This window comes from Mus musculus, chromosome 11 (genome assembly GCF_000001635.26).
Source record: "Mus musculus strain C57BL/6J chromosome 11, GRCm38.p6 C57BL/6J".
Classification (NCBI taxonomy): Eukaryota; Metazoa; Chordata; class Mammalia; order Rodentia; family Muridae; genus Mus; species Mus musculus.
In genome coordinates this window covers 54,489,099-54,509,225 of record NC_000077.6, presented here as the reverse complement: position 1 = coordinate 54,509,225, position 20,127 = coordinate 54,489,099, and the positions used below count along the sequence as shown (strand labels likewise).

Sequence of the window (20,127 nt, the reverse complement as noted above, 5' to 3'; positions counted from 1 at the left end):
CTACATCAATCCCCAAGAAAATACATCACAGACTTGCCTACAAGATAATCTGCTGGAAACACAATTTCTCAATTGATGTTCCCTCTTTCTAGATGACTCTAGTATATCAAGTGGGCAAAAACAGAACGAAACAATTAACTATCTAGTACACTGACATACAAGTAAAAGGCCATAAGGCAGAAGGCTGTACTTTTGGGCTTCCCTCAGAGGAAATCAAAAACTATATACCAAATGTTAAAAATAACAATTAATGCCAGGCAGTGGTAGTACAAGCCTTTAATCCCAGCACTTGGGAGGCAGAGGCAGGTGGATTTCTGAGTTCAAGGCCAGCTTGGTCTACAGAGGGAATTCCAGGAAAGCCAGAGCTACACAGAAAAACTGCTTTGAAAAACAATAGTAAGATAGATAGATAGATAGCAACTAGGTACACAGTATTTCTACCAGTAATACAGTCCTGCAATGCTGAGTACTTCACTATCTTTTATTATTTTGATAGGTTATAGGCTTAAAAAAAAAAACACTGGAAAAAGAAAAGAGCAACAAAACCGAGAGTAAAAGGCCTTTCTCCTCTCACCTCTATCATTACAGTAATGACAAAGCTAGATCATTAAATTTGCTCCTACATGGTCCCAAGTTTGGCATCCTCAACATTCATTCCTTTATCCAGTTAATGATCAGCCACTCTGAATAAAATTCTTTCCCAGATAGTAGACAAGGAAGTTATCAATCTTTAAAAGAGAGTAAAACAAAAATCCTGTTCCAGATGAAGCAGGAACTATTACTGGGGAGGCAGAAGAGAGAACACTGCAGTGTGGGTAAGCACTACAGGTGAGAGATGAGAAACACAGCAGCTCCTTAGGAAGAGACAATGTGAGAAAGAATCAAATAAATGTATGTGGCTGAAGTTTTGAGAAATGGTACTGAGAGATGGGAGAGACAGGTAGTAAACAAAAAGGCTGGAGAGAGTCAGGCATGCTGGTATACACCTATAATCTTAAACTCAAGAGTACCCTGAACCATACATAGAGGCAAGCTTCTCTTCCCTGTTTTCTCAGCCCTCTGGGCCAAGCCAAGCTGCTCTGAGTAGTCTGATAGTCCAGGGAGACTTCCATTCTCCTGTCACTTCTCTGCCCCCTTCATTGGACCTGAGACTCCTGAACCATACAGAACTGTAGGTCCAGAACCATACAGCCCACAGATAACCATCAGAGGTCTGCCACACCAGGAACACCGAGGTTCACCTCCCTCCCAATACCTACTACAACAAGAATATCCAGGGACCAAAACCATCCAGATAGCTAAAGGCCCTCAAAAGAACACAATCAACAAGAGCCGGGGCAATACGACACCTCCAAAGCACAGCTACACTACTACAGGAAGCCCTGGATATCCTAACACAACCAAAGCACAAGAAAATGATCTTAAATGCAATCTTATAGAGATAATAGAGGCCTTTAAATATGAACTGAATAAGTCCCTTAAGGAAATACAGGAAAATACAATCAAACAGAGGTCTTTAAAGAGGAAACAAATGTTATAGGTTTGGTTTATTGCTTGTGTTATGTTAGTTGGGTTCCCAAATTACACAGGAATTCCCATGTCTGCATGTAAAATGCCATGGGTTCCTGCCCCTAGTTGGCTCTCATTGGTAAATAAAGTTGCCTGTGACCAATGGCTGGGTAGGGAGACAGAGGTGGAACTTTAGATTTCCTGGGCAAGGGAAGAAGGCGGCTTTAGAATTGCTATGCTGTATGTAGCAGAAGATGGCCTAGTCGGCCATCATTGGGAAGAGAGGCCCCTTAGACTTGCAAACTTTATATGCCCCAGTACAGGGGAATCCCAGGGCCAAGAAGTGGGAGTGGGTGGGTAGGGGAGCAGGGCGGGGGGAAGGTATAGGGAACTTTCGGGATAGCATGTGAAATGTGAATAAAGAAAATACCTAATTAAAAAAAAAAAAAAAAAAAGAATCGCCATGCTGGGGAAGCAGCATGATCAGGCTTGAGAACTCAGGAAAAAGCATATGGCCATATAAAAATCTGGGAAGAGGGGGCTGGTGAGATGGCTCAGTGGGTAAGAGCACTGACTGCTCTTCCGAAGGTCCTGAGTTCAAAGCCCAGCAACCACATGGTGGCTCACAACCATCTGTAACGAGATCTGACCCCCTCTTCTGGAATGTCTGAGGACAGCTACAGTGTACTTACATATAATAAATAAATCTAAAATAAAAAAAAGAATCGGGGAAGAGTTGTCCTAGGGGCCCCTCTCCCAATTGGGTCTGGGGTAGCAAAAATGGAATATAGATGTTCTGCTTAGGGCATATTAAAAATAAGGCTGTTTCTCTCCACCACCCCCCCCCCCCGTGTGTGTGTGTGTGTGTGTGTGTGTGTGTATGTATGTGTGTGTGTGTCTTCCAAGAATCGCAGCATTGAGGTGGTGAAGCACACATGCACCAGTCGGGGAGTTAAGAAGAGATTAACCATACTACTTTTACAAATAAATCCCTTAAAGACACACAGGAAAATAAAATTAAACAGATGAAGAAAATAAATAAAACTGTGCAAGACCTGAAAGTGAAAAATAAAAGCAATAAAGAAAACACAAACTGAGGGAATCCTGCAGATGGAAAGCCAATGGAAGAGAACAGGAGCAACAGATGCAAGCATCACCAACAGAATACAGGAGATGGATAGAGAGCAAGATACATCAGTCAAAGAAAATGTTAAATCTAAAGAGTTTCTGACACAAAAATCCAGGAAATCTGGGATACCATGAAAAGACCTAACCTAAGCATAATAGGAATAGAAGAAGGTAAAGAGTCCCAGCTCCAAGGCCCAGAAAATATTCTCAACAAAATCATAGAAGAAAATCTTCCCAACCTAAAGAAAGAGATGACTATAGAACACCAATTAGACTAGACCAGAAAAAAAAAATCCCACCCAACACATAATAATTAAAATACAAAATCTACAGAACAAAGAAAGAATATTAAAGACGGCAAGGGAAGAGGCCAGACAGGAGCATTTTGTTCTCTGAGAGACTCCAACCAGCAGCCGACTCAAACAGATGCAACTACCCACAGCCAAACAGTGGATGGAACTGGGGGACTCTTACGGAAGAACAGGAGGAAGGGCTGTGGGCCCGGAAGGGAATAGCAACTCCACAGGAGGACCAACAGAGTCAACAAACCTGGACCCTTGGGGGACTCTCAGAGTCTGAACCACCAACCAAAGAACATACAGGGACTGGACCTAGTCTTGCACCTCATATGTAGCAGACGTGCAGTTTGGCCTTCATGAGGGTCCTAAACAATTGGAACAGGAGCTATCCTAAAAGCTGTGGGTTATGTTCTACTAGCTGAGCTGCCCTGTCTGGACCCACTGTGAAAGAAAGCCTCACAGAGACTTGAAGTGCCAGGGTGGGGGTAGTCACCAGGGGGACCCCACCAGCTCAAAGGAAGAGGGGAATGAGAGAAAGATTGTGGGGAGGGGGGTGACTGGGAAAGGGACAGTGAGTGGGAAGTGAATAAGTAAAATAGGTAAATAAATAAAATTATTAAAAAATACTTGAGATTAAGAATTGAAAATTTTAGGTCAGTTTGTGCTATACAGCAAGACTATTTCAAATCCAAGTCAAAACAAAATAAACCCCCAAACTACCAGCACAACCAAAATGAGCAAACAACACCATTACCTCACAACAAAAAAACCAATGACTTGGAATAGAAGGTCCTTGCATATCTGAAAAGGGCATCTATCTACAAAAGCCCTATCAATAACATTCCTAATAGTGAAAGACGCGGTGGCTTTCTTCTAAGATAGGGAGCAAGATAATACCATCTTCTGTATGCCTTTCTTTCCATGTACCACTATACAGATTTGAACCAATATAATCAAGACTGGAATGGAAAATGTAACACTGTTCACTGACAGCATGAATCGTGTGTAAGAACTCCAAGGATTTAATATAAAAACTAACACAAGAGTTAAGAGCTCAGGAAAGCTACAGAATAAAAGATCAACACACAAGATCAGTTCTGTTTCTTTATATAAGCAATCATCTGACAAGGGAGTTAAATACTCTTTTGGAAATCTCAAATTTTTGATACTCTGAGTATCTAAATTTTTTTTTATTTCAAATTTCCATTTGGAAGATTCCTAGATTCAACTCTTGTTTTCACAATGGTAAATACAAAGACAGAGGTGCTATATATGAAGTAACAGATTCAGAGAACAATAACTATGTTATGTGGTCACAGCTTGGCTAAAACTAAAATACCAGTTTTGCTTTAAATATGTTCAAGACCTATGAAGGTATCTCACCTGCACAGCATGAGACAAATCTGATACCAGGCACTGACGGAGCCTCTCATCATTTCCAATTCCTTGAAGAACAAAGTCAGGAACATAAGATGAGCAGTAGCCACCCAGCAAAGATCTTCCAAAGTTGGCAATGTTGGGCTGAACAGCACTCACTTCAATCAATTTTGACCTGAAAGAAAGATGACCAAGGAAAAGAAATCTAGTAAGTAATACACATCTTTTACCAGAGGTGGAAGATGGGGTGGGAAAGGTTATAAACTCTGCTAGTCTGTCTTCCAGTACCCTTTCTGCTTATAAACTACGTAAGGAATAAAATTAGCCTTAAATAAAAATGGCTCTAGGACTAAAACAAACAATAAAATACTGTTCTCTCTTGGAGGAGGTCTCAAGAACAGCATGACTCTTTTATAAAAGACTTTAGGAGGTTGTACCTTACAAATATTTGTAACACATTCCTAATACAATCAGACTATGAAAACTGGTGAGTAAAACAAAGCAGCTAAAAAATCTGGGTCTGTAGGATTTCAAAGCAGGGATATTCTCCTTGCACTTGACCTCAAATACACATTCCCTCTTTGTGCAGGCTAAATTTATTTATTCCCTAACACATCAAAGATTCTCCCTAAGTGTCAGGCTTGCCATAGTCCACTTTGGGAATGTGTATATGCATCCTTCACTCCAAAATGGTCTGAAAACTAAGCAGTGATCAGCTTCCTACATTTCACTTTTTTATTTTATTTTATTTTTTGGTCCAGACAGGGTTTCTCTGTGTAGCCCGGGCTGTCCTGGAACTCACTCTGTAGACCAGGCTGGCCTCGAACTCAGAAATCCGCCTGCCTCTGCCTCCCAAGTGTTGGGATTAAAGGTGTACGTCACCACTGCCCCCAGCCCCGGCATTCACTTCTATTCTTTAATGTCTTTGATGCCTCCAGAAAGGACGATGTGGGGAATAGTCTTTAATCCTCCTTCTGAGTAAAAGAGATTTTAGCCAGTATAATAACGTTAAAATTATTTTATTAATCATTACTTTGGGCAACCCTTGGGAGTCAGTTCTCTCTCTCCACCTTGAGTTTCAGGGATCAAACTCAGATCATGAGGCTTTTTACTGCAGAGCCATCTTGGAGCCCTAAGCTCTTTTTAAAGTTAGTTGCCCCAATCTCTAGAGACTGGCTAAAGCAAAGACTAGTGCATGCGTTAGCAGGGCTGCTTCAGAAGGGAGCTTTCTACTTACCCAGGAAAAGGTATCTCATCCTCTTCTGTCCAGTCTTCCTGGTCCCCTCCACAGTAACCGCCAGCTTGTCTCCTTATGTCCGGGCCTGTGTCTTCACTCTCACTATCTCCAAGGGCACTATCTGAACTTTCATTTCTTGGAATGTCCCATTCAGTTCCTACAGCATTTTTTTTGTCTGAACTCTCTTTATCCCCATGGGGGACAAGAATGGAGAGGGAATTCCTCTGGTCCTGCTGAGGAAAGCAGGCATTACATGAATCTTGATGAACTGTTTCTATACATTTACAAAGTTCACTTTTCTGTTTGTTAGTTTTTGTATACAATCTTTTTGGATACTCCAACATACAGCAATACTCTTTACTATCTGTACTTGTTTTAACTGGAACATCATCAATAGTCCTGGTTTCAATTGAATCATCATTAAAATATTCATCAAACAAGCTCATGCTTTCTGGATCTGAATGACTCCAACAAGGAAGCTCACAGGACTCTCCAGAAACTATGTTCTGTGTGTCAGAGTCTTCAGATTGGTCCTTAGTTATTTTACTTTCTTGATGCTTATCAGCCACTCCTCTGTCTTCCTTTAGTGGTTCGCTGTGATGTCTGTTAATCTGATCCACCACAGCCTGACTCCGAAGTTCAGTATCTGAATCAGGTGACATAGAATCTCCAATCAAGAACGTAACCTTTGTCTGAGTTACCTCACAGGAAAATGCACTGGGCACATTCTTATCTGGAGGTTTCTTTTCAACAACTATTCCTGTGGGTCTCATTGCTGTGCCTGTGTGATTATCTGAATCCAGCAATTCCTTATTCTGCCAGGATTCTTCTCTTGGTTCCAAGCATGTCTCTGACAACACACATTTGTCGGCTGGAGCAGATCCTGTACAAACAACTGTCTCTAACTTGGTGTCAAGGCAAGTTCTTAATTTATCTCTGTACTGTTGAACATCAACAGCATTTTCTTCTTGGCAGTCAGGAGGAGAAATCTTTTGGCATTCATCTGAAATTCCTAGCAATTCCTTAGAGTTGTCTTGAGTATCTTCTCTTTCTGGTTGTGACACATTCTCTGTATTTTGCCCAAGGACTGGATGACTGCAATATTTACAGTTACAGTTGGGAGTTCTTGTCTCTTCTGACTCTTTAAAGAGCAAGCTGCTTTTGTTTCTATGCATTGTGATTAGCACATACTCTGATTCCTCTATTTCCCCCTTTTCTAAAGTGGTAGTAATCACTGTGCCTGGCATAACAATGGCTTCATCTTCTCCATTTTCTAAAAGATGGGTTTCTTGAAGTTCAGAGCATCTGATGAAGTAAGTAAGAAAATAAAGCAGTCTCTGGACCAGGTCTTGTCGTTTGCCAACGACTACAGTTCTTGCTAACCGTACAGGAGATCCAATAGCGCCATACAAATCTCCTGCAATAAAAAAGATCAGTTAAGAAATACACAGCTAAACAGTCTTTCAATCATGAGAAACCTCCTCATACAAGTTCATAATTTACTCTTAAGTACTTTAAAAGATGACTGATTATTCAAGAAAGTAGGATAAGATGAGAGGTTTTAACCAGGGAGAAAGGTGAACAGGTTTTGTTTTTGTTTTTTTAGCTGTGTTTCTAAACAGCTGTGTGGTTTTAAAACCTCAAAGAGCTAGTTCTCAAAGTCAAACTTAAAAATAAGAATATTCTCTACAACAGGTGTGACACAAAGGACATATAAAGGAAGTCATAATCAAATATAGAAAGGAAAAACACAGTGTCTGCTGCAGGCTGAGGAGAGGGACAGTGGTGGCATGGAGCACAGTAGGAGGAGTTGTGGGGTTTTTTGTTGTTGTTGTTGTTGTTTTATGGGTCAAATCAAACCTTTAGCTCAAGTGCAAAACAAAAACTTACAAATGCGAACAAATACATCAATACAAATCCCTTTTACAAGTTTTCAATATGTTTATTTAAAATCCTTTACTTTTGTGTTATAAAGCAGAATATTTTTTTGAAAGAATGAACATGAATCTTGAGTAAATATATGCTGCAGACAGAATTGTGATAAATTTTTTCCTCTGGCTAATAAATTGGCTAGAATATTACAATATCATTACAATAACATAATCCTCTCAATTCTCACTAACTATCCAATGAACTGAAACTGCTTTGGCCTGGTGAGTCTTTCATGGAAGGTCCCACCTGACTCTCTCCACTTCATCTTTCTTTTGGCTTTTTGAGACAGGGTTTCTCTGTGTAGCCCTGGCTGTCCTGGAACTCACTTTGTAGACCAGACTGGCCTCGAACTCAGAAATCCACCTGCCTCTGCCTCCTGAGTGCTGGGATTAAAGCCGTGCACCACCACCGCCCGGCTTCCACTTCATCTTCTTAAAGTTAACCTTTGCATGGCTGTTCTCTAAAGCCCTCGCCTAAACTTCACTGCACAATAGTTTAACACTAGAATGGTCAGAATCCCTCACTGTACGGAGCTCAGCCTTCTTTATCTCTTCTGCTGTAAAGCGTCTCAGGCAGATGTGCCCAACTGTGCAAAGACTAACTTCCCTGCCTTAGCTACCACTCAACTTCCATTTCACATAATTTATTAATGCATTACAACTATTGTAAAAAATACATGCTGCCTATAGTATCATGAGTATAAATCTCTTGAAATGATAACATTATTCATCTGCCTTTACATTCTCTTATGCTCTGTGCACAGAGCCTTAGATACAACTACGCACTAAAAAAAAAAATCACCACAGAATTTGATATTAATTTAATATATCAAAGTTAAAGCAGCTACAGTGTGCTCCTTCTATTCCACCCACAGTTCTTTAGCTTTAAGGAATGTGAGCAGGCAGAAGACAACAGGACAGCTTAGCAGTTGTGAAAGGGCGAGTATCAGAGAGACACTCTAGAATAAAACTGACAAAAGGAAGGAGTGTAGTTAGTTTTTACTTAAAAGTGAGTTTTAGGTTTATATACAGTATATGATGTTCAGACTACATACCAAGTTGTGCCCAAAGAGGGTTATATGGATGAGTCTTTGCCAACATGCCCACACTCTGAGAGGAATGTTTTTCTAAAAATATTTTTATAGGTGGCTGTCCATTTGGCATGACTGTTGGAACCCAGGCAAGATGATTGGTCAAAACTGCAGTAATGAGAGCTGGCAAGAATCTGAAAACAAAATGTATTCTATTACACTCCAATCTGCACTCCTGAACTTTAAATAAATAAAATGTTTGCTAGAGTAAACAATGAGAATGCGTATTCAAAGGTTACTCAGTGGCAGTTATTAAAAAGAAGAGGTGAGAAGAAAACACAGGTACACCAACTGGGAAATGAGCCCTTATGTTTTCTTGAAAAGCAATTCAAACTTTAATAGTAAAACACTGGCAATTTCAGATTACAATTAAAAAAATTAAACAAAAAAAGCTTTTTACTTAATATGAATCATTTTCAGTATTTAATCTGCCCAGTTCACTAATGAATCAGTGAACAGGTCCCTAATTTTCAAATTTCCAGTTGGTGGGAAATAAGTGAATGAAAGTATTAAGTAACCTTTATCATTAACTAGGATGACAACATCTGAGTCACTTGTGTATAGTAAAAGCTTGAGAAACAGTAAGAAGGAAACTAGGGTAAAACAGCTGGAGAATCTCACAGCAAGCCCCAGCATGTTGGTCGGTCGCTCGGTCGGCCCAGCAAGCTGCTCTCACTGCAGCCCAGCTCACCTCCACTTCTGCTTAGTGTTTGAGGAAAGTCGCCTTGTCACTCACAAGGAAATAAAATTCTAACAATGGAATCTGAGTCCTTCCTTATATTTTTACACTTCATGAAACAAAATTATCATAAATGAATGCAATTCATACACACACAAAATTAGAATCCTTGGGGAAATTCTCTAACATCAGGAATTTTAATTAAGCATAAAGATATGCTCGTTTTTATTCATATAGTTCTGCAGTACTCTTCCATATCCTATCATTGGATCATCTTAGGATAGCTTAGCCATAAATAAGTAATAATTAAGACAAAGAGTTATTCTCCTAATTCTATAATTAAGCTTGCCTTCAATGCAGACACAGTTATAGTAAAGTAACATATATAGTTAACCAAATAAATAAAGTAAGCCATACTGATTTTTGGAGGCATTTTCCATTAGAAAGGTGAATTCCTTCATGAAACGATGGCAAAGCTGGTTCTTCTCTGGAGTCCCTGACATCATTGTAAGCCAGACAGGTTCCCCAATTCTTGGCATTGTATAAAGATTACAAATTGTTGTTCTAAAAAGAAGAAAAAACATTGTAAAATTTATGGTTCTCCAAATAACATAATCTTAAAGGCTATACTGCCAACTGAAGACTTTCTCCTAGATTATTAGAATTTCTGAGGGAGGGGAAAAAAAGGTCAATGCACCCCGCTTTTCCTTCTTTACCATCAGCTAGTGGCATGGAGTGCATTCTGTAGGTGAAGGTGAAGCGCTAGCTTTGGGCCTGGTGCTGGTTCTTTCCCCCACTGACAGTGTCCTTAGATCACATTATTTTCCTACTTTAGACACCAGGTTTTTCCCATCTATTATGCTAAAGGATTGTACTAGGTTCTTTCTGGATCCCCTTCCTACATTAAAGTTCTAAAATATATGTTTTACATAAGCCAAGTACAAATTATTAGCACATACAAAACAAAACCAACCCAGCTACCCATCCATCTACCAACACAGCCAATTTGTGTCACCATGCCAATGACACACATTAGGAGGATGAGAACACCAGACACATAGCATCTATTGTATCTCTCTCTTGCCTTTCAACAAAGGAAAGACCACTGCACAGTCACTACAGTGCTTTCCTAGTTGTCCTAACATACTCTATCCTGAAGCCCTCAAAGCATATTTGTTAATTTTCTCCTTTTACATAAGTATTTATTCCACTAAGATATTCACTATATTAACCAAGGTGAGTTTTAGAAGCTTTAGGAACAAGTAAATCTGGTAAGTAAGTCAGGGCTCCCAGAGTCTGAACCACCAACCAAAGAACATACACCGGCTGGACCTAGGCCTCCCAGCACATATATACAGCTTGGCTTTCATGTAGGTCCTGAACGACTGGAGCAGGGGCTATCCCAAAAGCTGTTGCCTGTATGTGGGCTGCTTTGTCTAGCCTCAGTGGGAGAGGAAGCACCTAGCCTTGCACAGACTTGAAGTGAAGGGATGGGGCATACACGGGGAGGCGGGGCACCCCCTCAGAGGAGAAGGGGGCCAGGGAGAAATTGTGGGAGGGGGTGATTGGGAGGAGGGCAGTGAGTGGGAAATAAAGTGAATAAGTAGAAAAATAAAATTAAAATTAAAAAGAGAAAGAAACAAGTAAATCTGGCATCCACACAACAGTAGTTCCAGTCTCTACAGCAGCATTTTCAGTTTCCAACCTCGATGCAAACGCACTACATTAGCAATGCCTGTGCAGTGACCATTGGCAGTAACAGAACAACTGAAACATGAGTCCTGAGATGGAGGAACTAAAGTGATTCAAGTTGTATTAAATAAATAGCCTCATACGGCTATGGGCACAAACTATATTAAAAAGTATAACGCTAGAAAATTCTTTGAAATCTCCAAAAATTCTATTACCTGTCTCAGTAAACTTCTTTAGCAACTAGAATCTACAAAAGGAAAAGAATTCTTTTGCCCATGCAAGTTTTCCTTTAGCCAGAGAATGCTCTAGCACATCCATGGAAGTCAGGAGCCAGCTTATAGGAGCTAGTTCTCACTTTCTCCCTCAGTGACACAGGCTCTCTCGTTTCTCCTACACTGTAGACTCCAGGCCAGTAGGCTCATGAGCTTCCAGACGACTCTCCTTTCTCCAGCCCAGCAAAATGTCCTTAGTTCTTACTCATTTATAAGTTCTCTGCTGTGACTTGTTTTAATGCTCTCCCAACTTACTAAAAATCACTGGTGAGAACTTTTAAATGAGTGAGAACTAAAGACATTTTGCTGGGCATTGTGGCACATGTATGCAATCTCAGCCCTTGAGAGAGGAAAGAGGACTGCTCTGAGTGCAGGTTCAGCCTGGCCTACAAAGTGAGTTCCAGGCCCGTCAGGGATATATAGTGAGATCCTGTCTCAAAAATCCCCAAACAACAATGAAGAATTAAAGATATTTTAGGAAAAATTTTTTTAAAAAATCTTTTTAACAAGAATTTTATAGATTAAGAATGCTATAAAATATTAATATAACACAAATTAGTAATAAAATATAAACTTTATATTTTAATTTCTGTGAGTGCTTCCTGATTATATACATATGCATCACATGTGGTGTCTTCTGAGACCAAAGGATAACATCACATTCCCTAGAACTGAGGTTATAAATGGTTGTAAGGTGCTATGTGTGGGCTGAAAACCATGAATCCTCCTGCAAGAGTAGTACATGATCTCAACTGCAAAGTCACCACCTCTTGTGCCCCCCCCATACACATTTTAAAATTTAGTTATGATGTACTCATTGTTCTAGTTACCTTACTATGCCTAAAGAAATGGATGCCCTAACTAGGCTAATGAAGTTTCACTTGAACTAAGCTAACCCTATACCTATCTTGACAGAACAATCTATACTTCTGTTCAAACATGGAACTCTTCTCATATGTGTGTTTCAAATGGTCTAGGATTAAAGCTACATCCCAACAACTCCCAAATGTGATTTAACAACATAATGGCCAACAGCCTGACTGAATTACATTCTCATATGGCTAGAACATGAAAGAAATGTAAAAATGCATTTCTAGCACTCTGGAGGCTAAGGCAGGAGGACTGAAAGTAGCCTTGGCAACACAGTAAGACCCTGTCTGAAAAACAAGTAAGAAAAAGTGCCAATAACAAAACAAAAAGAGAAAGAAATCTAAATAGCTAAATCTTATTTAAACAAGGTAAATATCTTCCTATGTACATAAATTATTTTCCTAAGCATACTATAAAACAACTCTGTCGTGGGCAAAGTGAGGAGTAAAGTACCTGAACTCAGTCAGGGCATCAAGTATTCGATTGTATGCCAAACTTCTCTGGCTGGCATCAGCTGATCTCCGGCTCATTTTCATTGCCTTGAAAACAATCACTACATAGTTAATTCTTATACTAGTCCAAGTCACAATACTGGAGGAAAAAAAACAAAACCTTAACACACATTATTATCTACAGTGGTTTTCTCTCCTGTACTTTGGTCATTCATGATTGTTACAAAATTTCAAAATTTCAATTGTCAAAATGTCTCCGTGGTAACAAACTGCAAAACATCAACACACAAAGAATACTGACAGTCTGCGGGCTACAACAACAAAATCTACTTTTGACTTTTTGAGACAAGGACTCACTCACTCTGTAAACTAGCCTACCCTGGGACTATGTACCTCAGAGTGGTACATTTTAGTACTCCTTCAGTCTCAGCCTCTCCTCTGCTAGGATTATAGGCACACATCACTACAACTAGCTATAAGATACCTTTTCTCTAAACAAAATACACAGGAACTCGTTAACAGAGTTCATAGTATTTCACATTCTTAATACCTTTTGAAAAATCTGAAATTTAATACAATTCAACTCAGGAATCTCAGGTTATAACATGGTATTTGCTTGTTTCCCTCTAATTGTCTCATTCTGGTCAATTCTAAAAAAAAAAAAAAAAAAAAACCCAGAAAACCCAAATCCATCCCCTGGACAGCTAGATAGGCTCTCTCACTAAACTACAACTATGCTAGGTACTTGTTTTCTTAAAAGCATATCCAATGGAAACTGAAAAGCTTTCATATAGGTAGAAAGAAAGTGGATCGGGATTCAAATGATAGAGGTTAAAAAAGAAAATTTAACTTTGCCAATGAGAATTTAATTCTGCATTCTTTATGTAATTTCAAACTGGTTAAACAAGACCCCATTTATTTATTTACTATTTGTTTGTTTGCTTAAGGTTCCATTATTCTAAGGACAGCTTCCTAGGAGGAAAAAGAAAGCCACTGTTTTACTCAATGTTAAGACATTTGCAACTGGTAAAATAAATGTTCTTTTTGACAGAATTTGCTGTTGTTCTTCAACCTTGCTAACATTTTAAAACTACATCACAAATCTCAAAAAGTACTGTAGACTTCAAAATAATTACCATGGTGCTTAGAAACAAAAATCAGTGAAATAATAAGAGTATTTTGCAAGTTGGTTCTAGAACAAATGCTTATTAACTTCTATCAATTTCTTTATCATTTCTATTATCAAGTTACATTCATTAAAGTAAATGTGTCCATTCAGTTTCATCATTCTATAATCATTATTCTAGACTGTAGAAAGGTCAAGTCATTAAAACATGAAAACACTTACAGTGACCTTTAATTCTTACACTGCCCACCAAACTTTATACTCAGTGTAAAATTCTTTTCTAAGTAGGTGATGCATACTGCTCCTGAGAAATGAAGACAGCACGGAGCACCTGACCAGCCTGCACTATAGAGTAAGACCAATCTCAGCAAAGCAAAGCAAAGCAAAGCAAAGCAAAGCAAAGCAAAGTTCCAACCCCAAGCTACAATCACTATAAAAAATTTTTCAAGTCACTAAAAATGTTTCAGGTACAAATATATCAACTTTGATGTTAATAATCTACACAAAAGAAGAGCAGCCAACTTAAAAAAATATATAACTAATGTCTAACTTGAAAAATTTAGACAGCATTAACTCATTTGTACAGCAAAATTATCTATTTTTAATTGACTTAATTTAAACAAAAATCTGTGTCTTCTCTAGAGGCAGAAAAATCCAGTTTGTTCCTGTGGTACATTCTAAATGATTTTCTTGCCCTAGTTTTTAATCTCTTTTAAATAGATTGCTCAATTAATCTTTCTACAGTAAACTCTCCAAACAGTCTTTAAAGATTATAGGCACACATCACTAGCTATAAGATACGTAGGGTTCTTTGTAACTGGCTCAACATCACTCCTCCTCCTCTTTCCAAATGCAGTGGCAGGGCTAAACAACTTTGATCATAGATTAAAGATTTGATTAGTTAGTACAACTTTTGGAAAACTTTGCCAAAAATAATCTGCAAAATTCACCAAGGCATTAGTTATAAAGTAACATCAATTGTAAAAAATTACAAATGTCCTAAAAGGAAAATTACTTAAAAAGAGAAAAATTATTAAATATATTTAAAATAATTCATAGTCAAAATAAGATTAGTTTTGCAATATATATTTCCACATGTATATTGCCATGATTATCAAGCTAGTGGTTTGAATTTTAAAAATACACACCAAGACTAATCTCTATCAAATGAGAATACAATATGCATACAAGTGGCCTGGCCTGGGAAGATTTTCTGCCAACTGCCAATCAATCCCCTGAGCAGTGAAGATGTTAAGTTTTGTTTGTTTGTTTGTTTGTTTACTTGCTTCTACTTTATCTGAGTCACAAAGGGATGCATCCAAACCCTGACAGAGACACCTTTTAAGTAAGCCCAAATGAAGACTTCACATCAGAAAATCATATTTCTCCATCCTCTGTACTCTAAAAAAACCAAACCTCCAATTGTTCATTTTTATCTATCTTTAGTTTTTTTCCTGTATTTTGCAATTTTCTAAGCTTAGACATTTGTTTCATATACTATCAGAAGCATCTGACATAACAATTAATCCCTCTTAAAACACTTTCCCATTGGCTTCCTCCAAAAGTACTTTCCTCTTAGCCGAGCAACTGGTCCTTTTCTATTTCATTGTGCCTACCGTGTTTCCAGACCTGACCTGTTAAAGTGTCTGGAGGCTCTTTTCTTCCTATTTAATAAATCAGCTCCATGCTTTTACTACCTTATGTCCATTAATGATCGTTCTCTTAATTCTAAAACCATGGGAAGATAAAGGAATTTAAAAAAACAAACAAACAAACAAAAAACAAACAACAACAACAACAAAAAAAAACACTGCTCTACTTCACTTCAAAGCACTTCCAGCACCTCAAATGCACAGGTATTCACTATCCTACTCACTCCCTGCTAGCTTAGGAAAACTCAGGAGTGCCTGTGCACTTCCCTTCAGTTGGTTGCTACAATTGTTCTGTAGCCTCTTAAGGATTTAGTTTCTTAATGAATAAACTGTCTGAGGCCTTTGACTAAAACAGGAAACTCCTCTAACAACACTGCATCTGTTTGCAGCTCCTGGAGCAGATTGTAAAGTAAGTTCAAGACACCTACCAAATTTTTGCCAAATGAATAAACACAATTCTTATTAAAAAGAATGCAAAGTAAAAGATAAAAATAAAATACAAAGTACTACACTTACCTGTTCTATTGCACTTTTTAATTTGTTCATGTGGCTTTCAAAGAGAGGAAAATGTGAAAAAAAGAATTCATTGAATTTGTTATTTTCATCTTCATCTTTGGATAATGAAAAGATTACCCCAATTGCAATCTTCTTTTTCCTCACAATTCCTGGATTAGGGCCACAACTTTCATCTGACAGATTAAAGCTTTCTTCTACAGACCTTAAAAATAAATGTTTTTGTTTAAAACATCAATAGTTTATTTCCTTGCTAATTCAATGTAGGTGAATAAAAGCTCTTCTGTTGTTTTATGAAATTAAATATAAATTTACAATGTTATAATGGCTACCTTTCTAAGAAATCTATTTTTCTTTTTTTTTTTGAAGAAACTTTACTAGAATCAAGTTGGAAATGGTTGAATCTTGCTTCTTACTAGAAGTCTTAAAGAAGCAGATAACTCCAATTCAAAAAATAAGCTAAAAATATCTGAATTTTAAGATAAAAGAGAACAAGTGAAATAAACGCGGAAACATGAAGTTTCTGAACCTACAGCTGTACTTTAGCAAAAGCTAAAGGAAGAAAATCTTGAGGCTGAGCAAGCTGCCCAGCCTGAGTCATGAAAAATTAGAGCACTAAACCACGTGGGACAAGAAGGGAAGCGCTTAACCACAGAACTCTCCAAAGAAAGCAAAGTCTTCAGAGTACTGACTTTGGCAATGATTTCCTGGATAGAACATAAATGTCACAGGCAACACCCACATAGAACTGGATGATGCAAAAAAAAAATGTATCAAAGCACATCATCATCAACAGCTGGCAAACACAATCTAGAGAATGGCAGAAAATATGTGCAAATCATGTATCTAGTAAGGAATGAATACCCAGAATATTCAAAGATGTCTCCTAACTCATCAACAACAACAATAAAATAAGCATGCTGGAACAAAGAGTTGAATATATACTCCTCTAAAGATGATGTATGAATGACCAAAAAGCATTTGTGACTCACTCCAGTTTCATTAGGATGGAAATTACTAAGGGGTGGGACTGAGAATGTGGCTTAGTGGCAGAGTGCAACTCAGTGGCACAATGCCTCATATAAAGGAAGTTAAGGGCTTCCATACACATAACTAAAAACAGAAAATCATGTGTTGGTGAACATACAATGATTTCAGAACTGTCTTGACATTGTTGCTGTGAATGTGAAATCATACAGTCACTATATGGCAGGCAGTTCCTTAAAAATTAAAAACAGACTGACTATATGACTCAGTAAACCCACTTCTGGGCATATACCCAAAAGGATATAAGGCTCAGACTGAAACTAATGTTTATATACCCATGTTCATAGCATTGTTGTTCACAGCAGCTAAAAAAGAAACATCTATGTATTCGCAAACAAATAGAGAAAAGGTATGTATCTATGTGTGCATTGGCTCATATGTACACATGTAGGTATGGATGTAAAGGTCAGAGGTTGACACTGGACATCTTCCTAATGATTCTCCACTTTATTTTCTGAGATGAGGTCTCTTCACTGAGCCTCAAGCTCATCAATTCAGCTAAATGTTCTGGCCAGCAATCTTCAGGAACCCTTCTGCTTCTCCTTCCCCAGTGATAGGATAAGAGAGGTGCACCTGAATCTTTACATGGGTAGTATGCTGGGGATCTGAACACAAATTCTCATGCTTACATAGCAAACACCATTCCTCCAGCCCCCCAAATGTACTTCTAGTGTAATGTTATTTAGCTATAAATATGATTTTCATATATATATGCTACAACATGGGTGAACTTCAAAGACACACTAAACAAAAAAAGCCAGCTATAAAAGGATAAGTACTTCATGATTCCACTTATGGAAGGTATTTATAGCTATTAAGTTTGTGGAGATTAAAAATAGTAGTGCTGGAGAGATGGTTCAGTCTTTATGAGAACTTAATATTTTTCCAGAGGACCCAAGTTTAGTTCTCAGCATCCATGTCAGGCAGCACAAAACAGCCTGTTTTTATGTATGTATCTCTGTGTGCACTGGCATATGTGCACACAACTCTATGTATAAGTGATTTAAGGATTTTCCTCTGGCTTCCATGGGTACCTGTACACAAATGACTACATTCTCATAGACATCTAGACAGACCTAAAACTAAATATTTTTAAAGTGCAAAAGTTAACAAAGGGCAAATGAGGAGTAGGGAGTTCTGTGTAATAGCTTCAGGGCTTCAGTTTGGGAAGATGAAAAAGTTCAGGACTTAAAAGAGTAGTGATGGTGTAAAGGTATTTAGTGTCTCTAAACCATATGGTAAAAATGATTAACACAGAAAATTGTTTTAGTCTGTTTTACTACAATTAAAAATTAATAAAATTTTAAGTTTCCAGTTACAGACTTCAAATACACAAAAAAGTCTCAAACTCTAAAAACCTTACATAAACTTATGTTTAAGGAATTAGTCAATCTTGTTCAATTCCAACTTACCATCTAGGAAACACCCCATTTTCCAAACTTGTTGTTTGGCTACGTCGCCAACGTCGCTGGTAGCTGCTAGCACAGCTTCGGGTAAGTGAAGAGTTTGGGGAGGGGAATGGGGTGATGAACAAGCTGCTCAGAGATGCTGTTGTGGCAGAAGAACAAGTATGACTATTAATCAGTGAAGAACTATGGCGACAAGTTTCTTTTCAAGAGACTGAACAGAGTAAACTAAATATTTTATTTTGTTTCATCAATGTGTCTCATTTTTCCATTTTAAAGTATACTTGGAGGAATACTTCAGAGGAGAAAACTCGTATATTAATACTATATTTACAAGAGTCTCTAAGACAAGAATTTTTGGCATTGTACAACCCAGAAAAAAAAATGCTATTGGAAACAAGCTATCAGTTCTTATGCTACCCTAGTGTCCACTAACTCGGCTGAACCCTCACCATTCTTAAAGGAAACCTGACAGCAGTCGAACTGATACAGTAGGGTTTTAACAAGGAAGAAGATTTGAAAGTGTTTGGATGGCACTAAAAGGGGTCATTTATAGCATTCATGTACCACTTGTGTTCTTGTTGTACTTTCTGGAGCATTCTAAGGTAGCAGACACACACCAGTAGATTCTACTTGTACAGTATAAAAGTGTTTCAAAAATAATACATGATAAATAAGTACAATTTTATTGGAAATGTTAATAATTTGTTTTAAAGTTTTATGTTCATTACTCTAAATTTCATGTGTATGTGTGTGTGTGTGTGTGAGAGAGAGAGAGAGAGAGAGAATGTGAGTGTGTGTGTGTGTGTGTGTGAGGGAATGGGCATGAGAGTGAAGGTGCCAGAGAAAAAGAGACTTAGATCCACCCAGAGCTGCAGTTATATGAAGCTTGGAACCAAACCAATATATATTTTAACCTCTGAACAATCAAAATCAGCTGAGTTTTTTTTTTTTTTTTTTTTGGTTTTTCGAGACAGGGTTTCTCTGTGTAGCCTTGGCTGTCCTGGAACTCACTCTGTAGACCAGGCTGGCCTCGAACTCAGAAATCCGCCTGCCTCTGCCTCCCAAGTGCTGGGATTAAAGGCGTGTGCCACCACGCCTGGCATTACTATGTTTTTTAAGTAGTATCCTAAGCAATTTTTTTTCTTGTCCTGACTAAGCCTAAGATGATGGTCTGTGATCTTCTATCAGAAGTGTCCAACCTTTTGACATTGCAACCCCATACTGTCATCTACAGAGTCCTTTCAGTGAAGATCCATGCAATATAGTAAACAAACAAACAAAATCTAAAATAACTCAATGTTTTAAATAAATTTATGATTTTTGTATTAGGCTATACTTGTAGCTATCCTTGGTCACATTTAGCTATCAGAACACAGATTGAATTTGCTTTATAGAGTACATCCAATCAAACACACTTAATATTAATAGTAAACATTAAAAATGTCAAATTTAAGAGACTTTGTTCTATCCTTTCAACAATCCTCTTGTGTGAAATGCCAATTTGAACAGAGTAGATCACAAAAGACAGAGATAGTAATAAAATCAACATCAATCAGCTAACAACAATCTCAGAATAGAGTGCGGTCAGTCTGTGACATTACCAGAACGTGCTATGCCGCTGTCTCTGTCCTCATTCAGTTCTCTTCCTGGCATGTCCATTGGGTTGCTGTGAACTACAAATCAAAACAAATGGTCAGTCATGTAATACATTACTATTGAGGTGGATGTTGCTCCTTTTAAATCGCAAACCAGATCATGCTTCATCTCACTGCATTCCTTTTTCAATAGCATGACACCACCCAACACCAGGAGCTGTTACTCAGTTGAACAAGCTTTTAGATTT

At 38.1% G+C, this 20,127-nt stretch overlaps 1 protein-coding gene across 4 annotated transcripts in view; it reads right to left on the bottom strand.

Annotated features, from left to right (window-relative positions):
- The window catches only part of Fnip1 (folliculin interacting protein 1), an 80,135-nt gene that overhangs the window by 9,016 nt on the left and 50,992 nt on the right, over positions 1–20,127 (bottom strand). For all 4 annotated transcript variants that reach the window (XM_006532849.4, XM_006532847.4, NM_173753.4 and 1 more), the window contains 8 exons: positions 19,886–19,957; positions 18,288–18,423; positions 15,832–16,033; positions 12,539–12,624; positions 9,669–9,815; positions 8,537–8,706; positions 5,551–6,967; positions 4,320–4,488 (listed from right to left, as the gene is read on the bottom strand). In XM_006532849.4, coding sequence (XP_006532912.1) covers positions 4,320–4,488; positions 5,551–6,967; positions 8,537–8,706; positions 9,669–9,815; positions 12,539–12,624; positions 15,832–16,033; positions 18,288–18,423; positions 19,886–19,957 — 2,399 coding nt within the window. The remainder of the gene's footprint in view (positions 1–4,319; positions 4,489–5,550; positions 6,968–8,536; positions 8,707–9,668; positions 9,816–12,538; positions 12,625–15,831; positions 16,034–18,287; positions 18,424–19,885; positions 19,958–20,127) is intronic.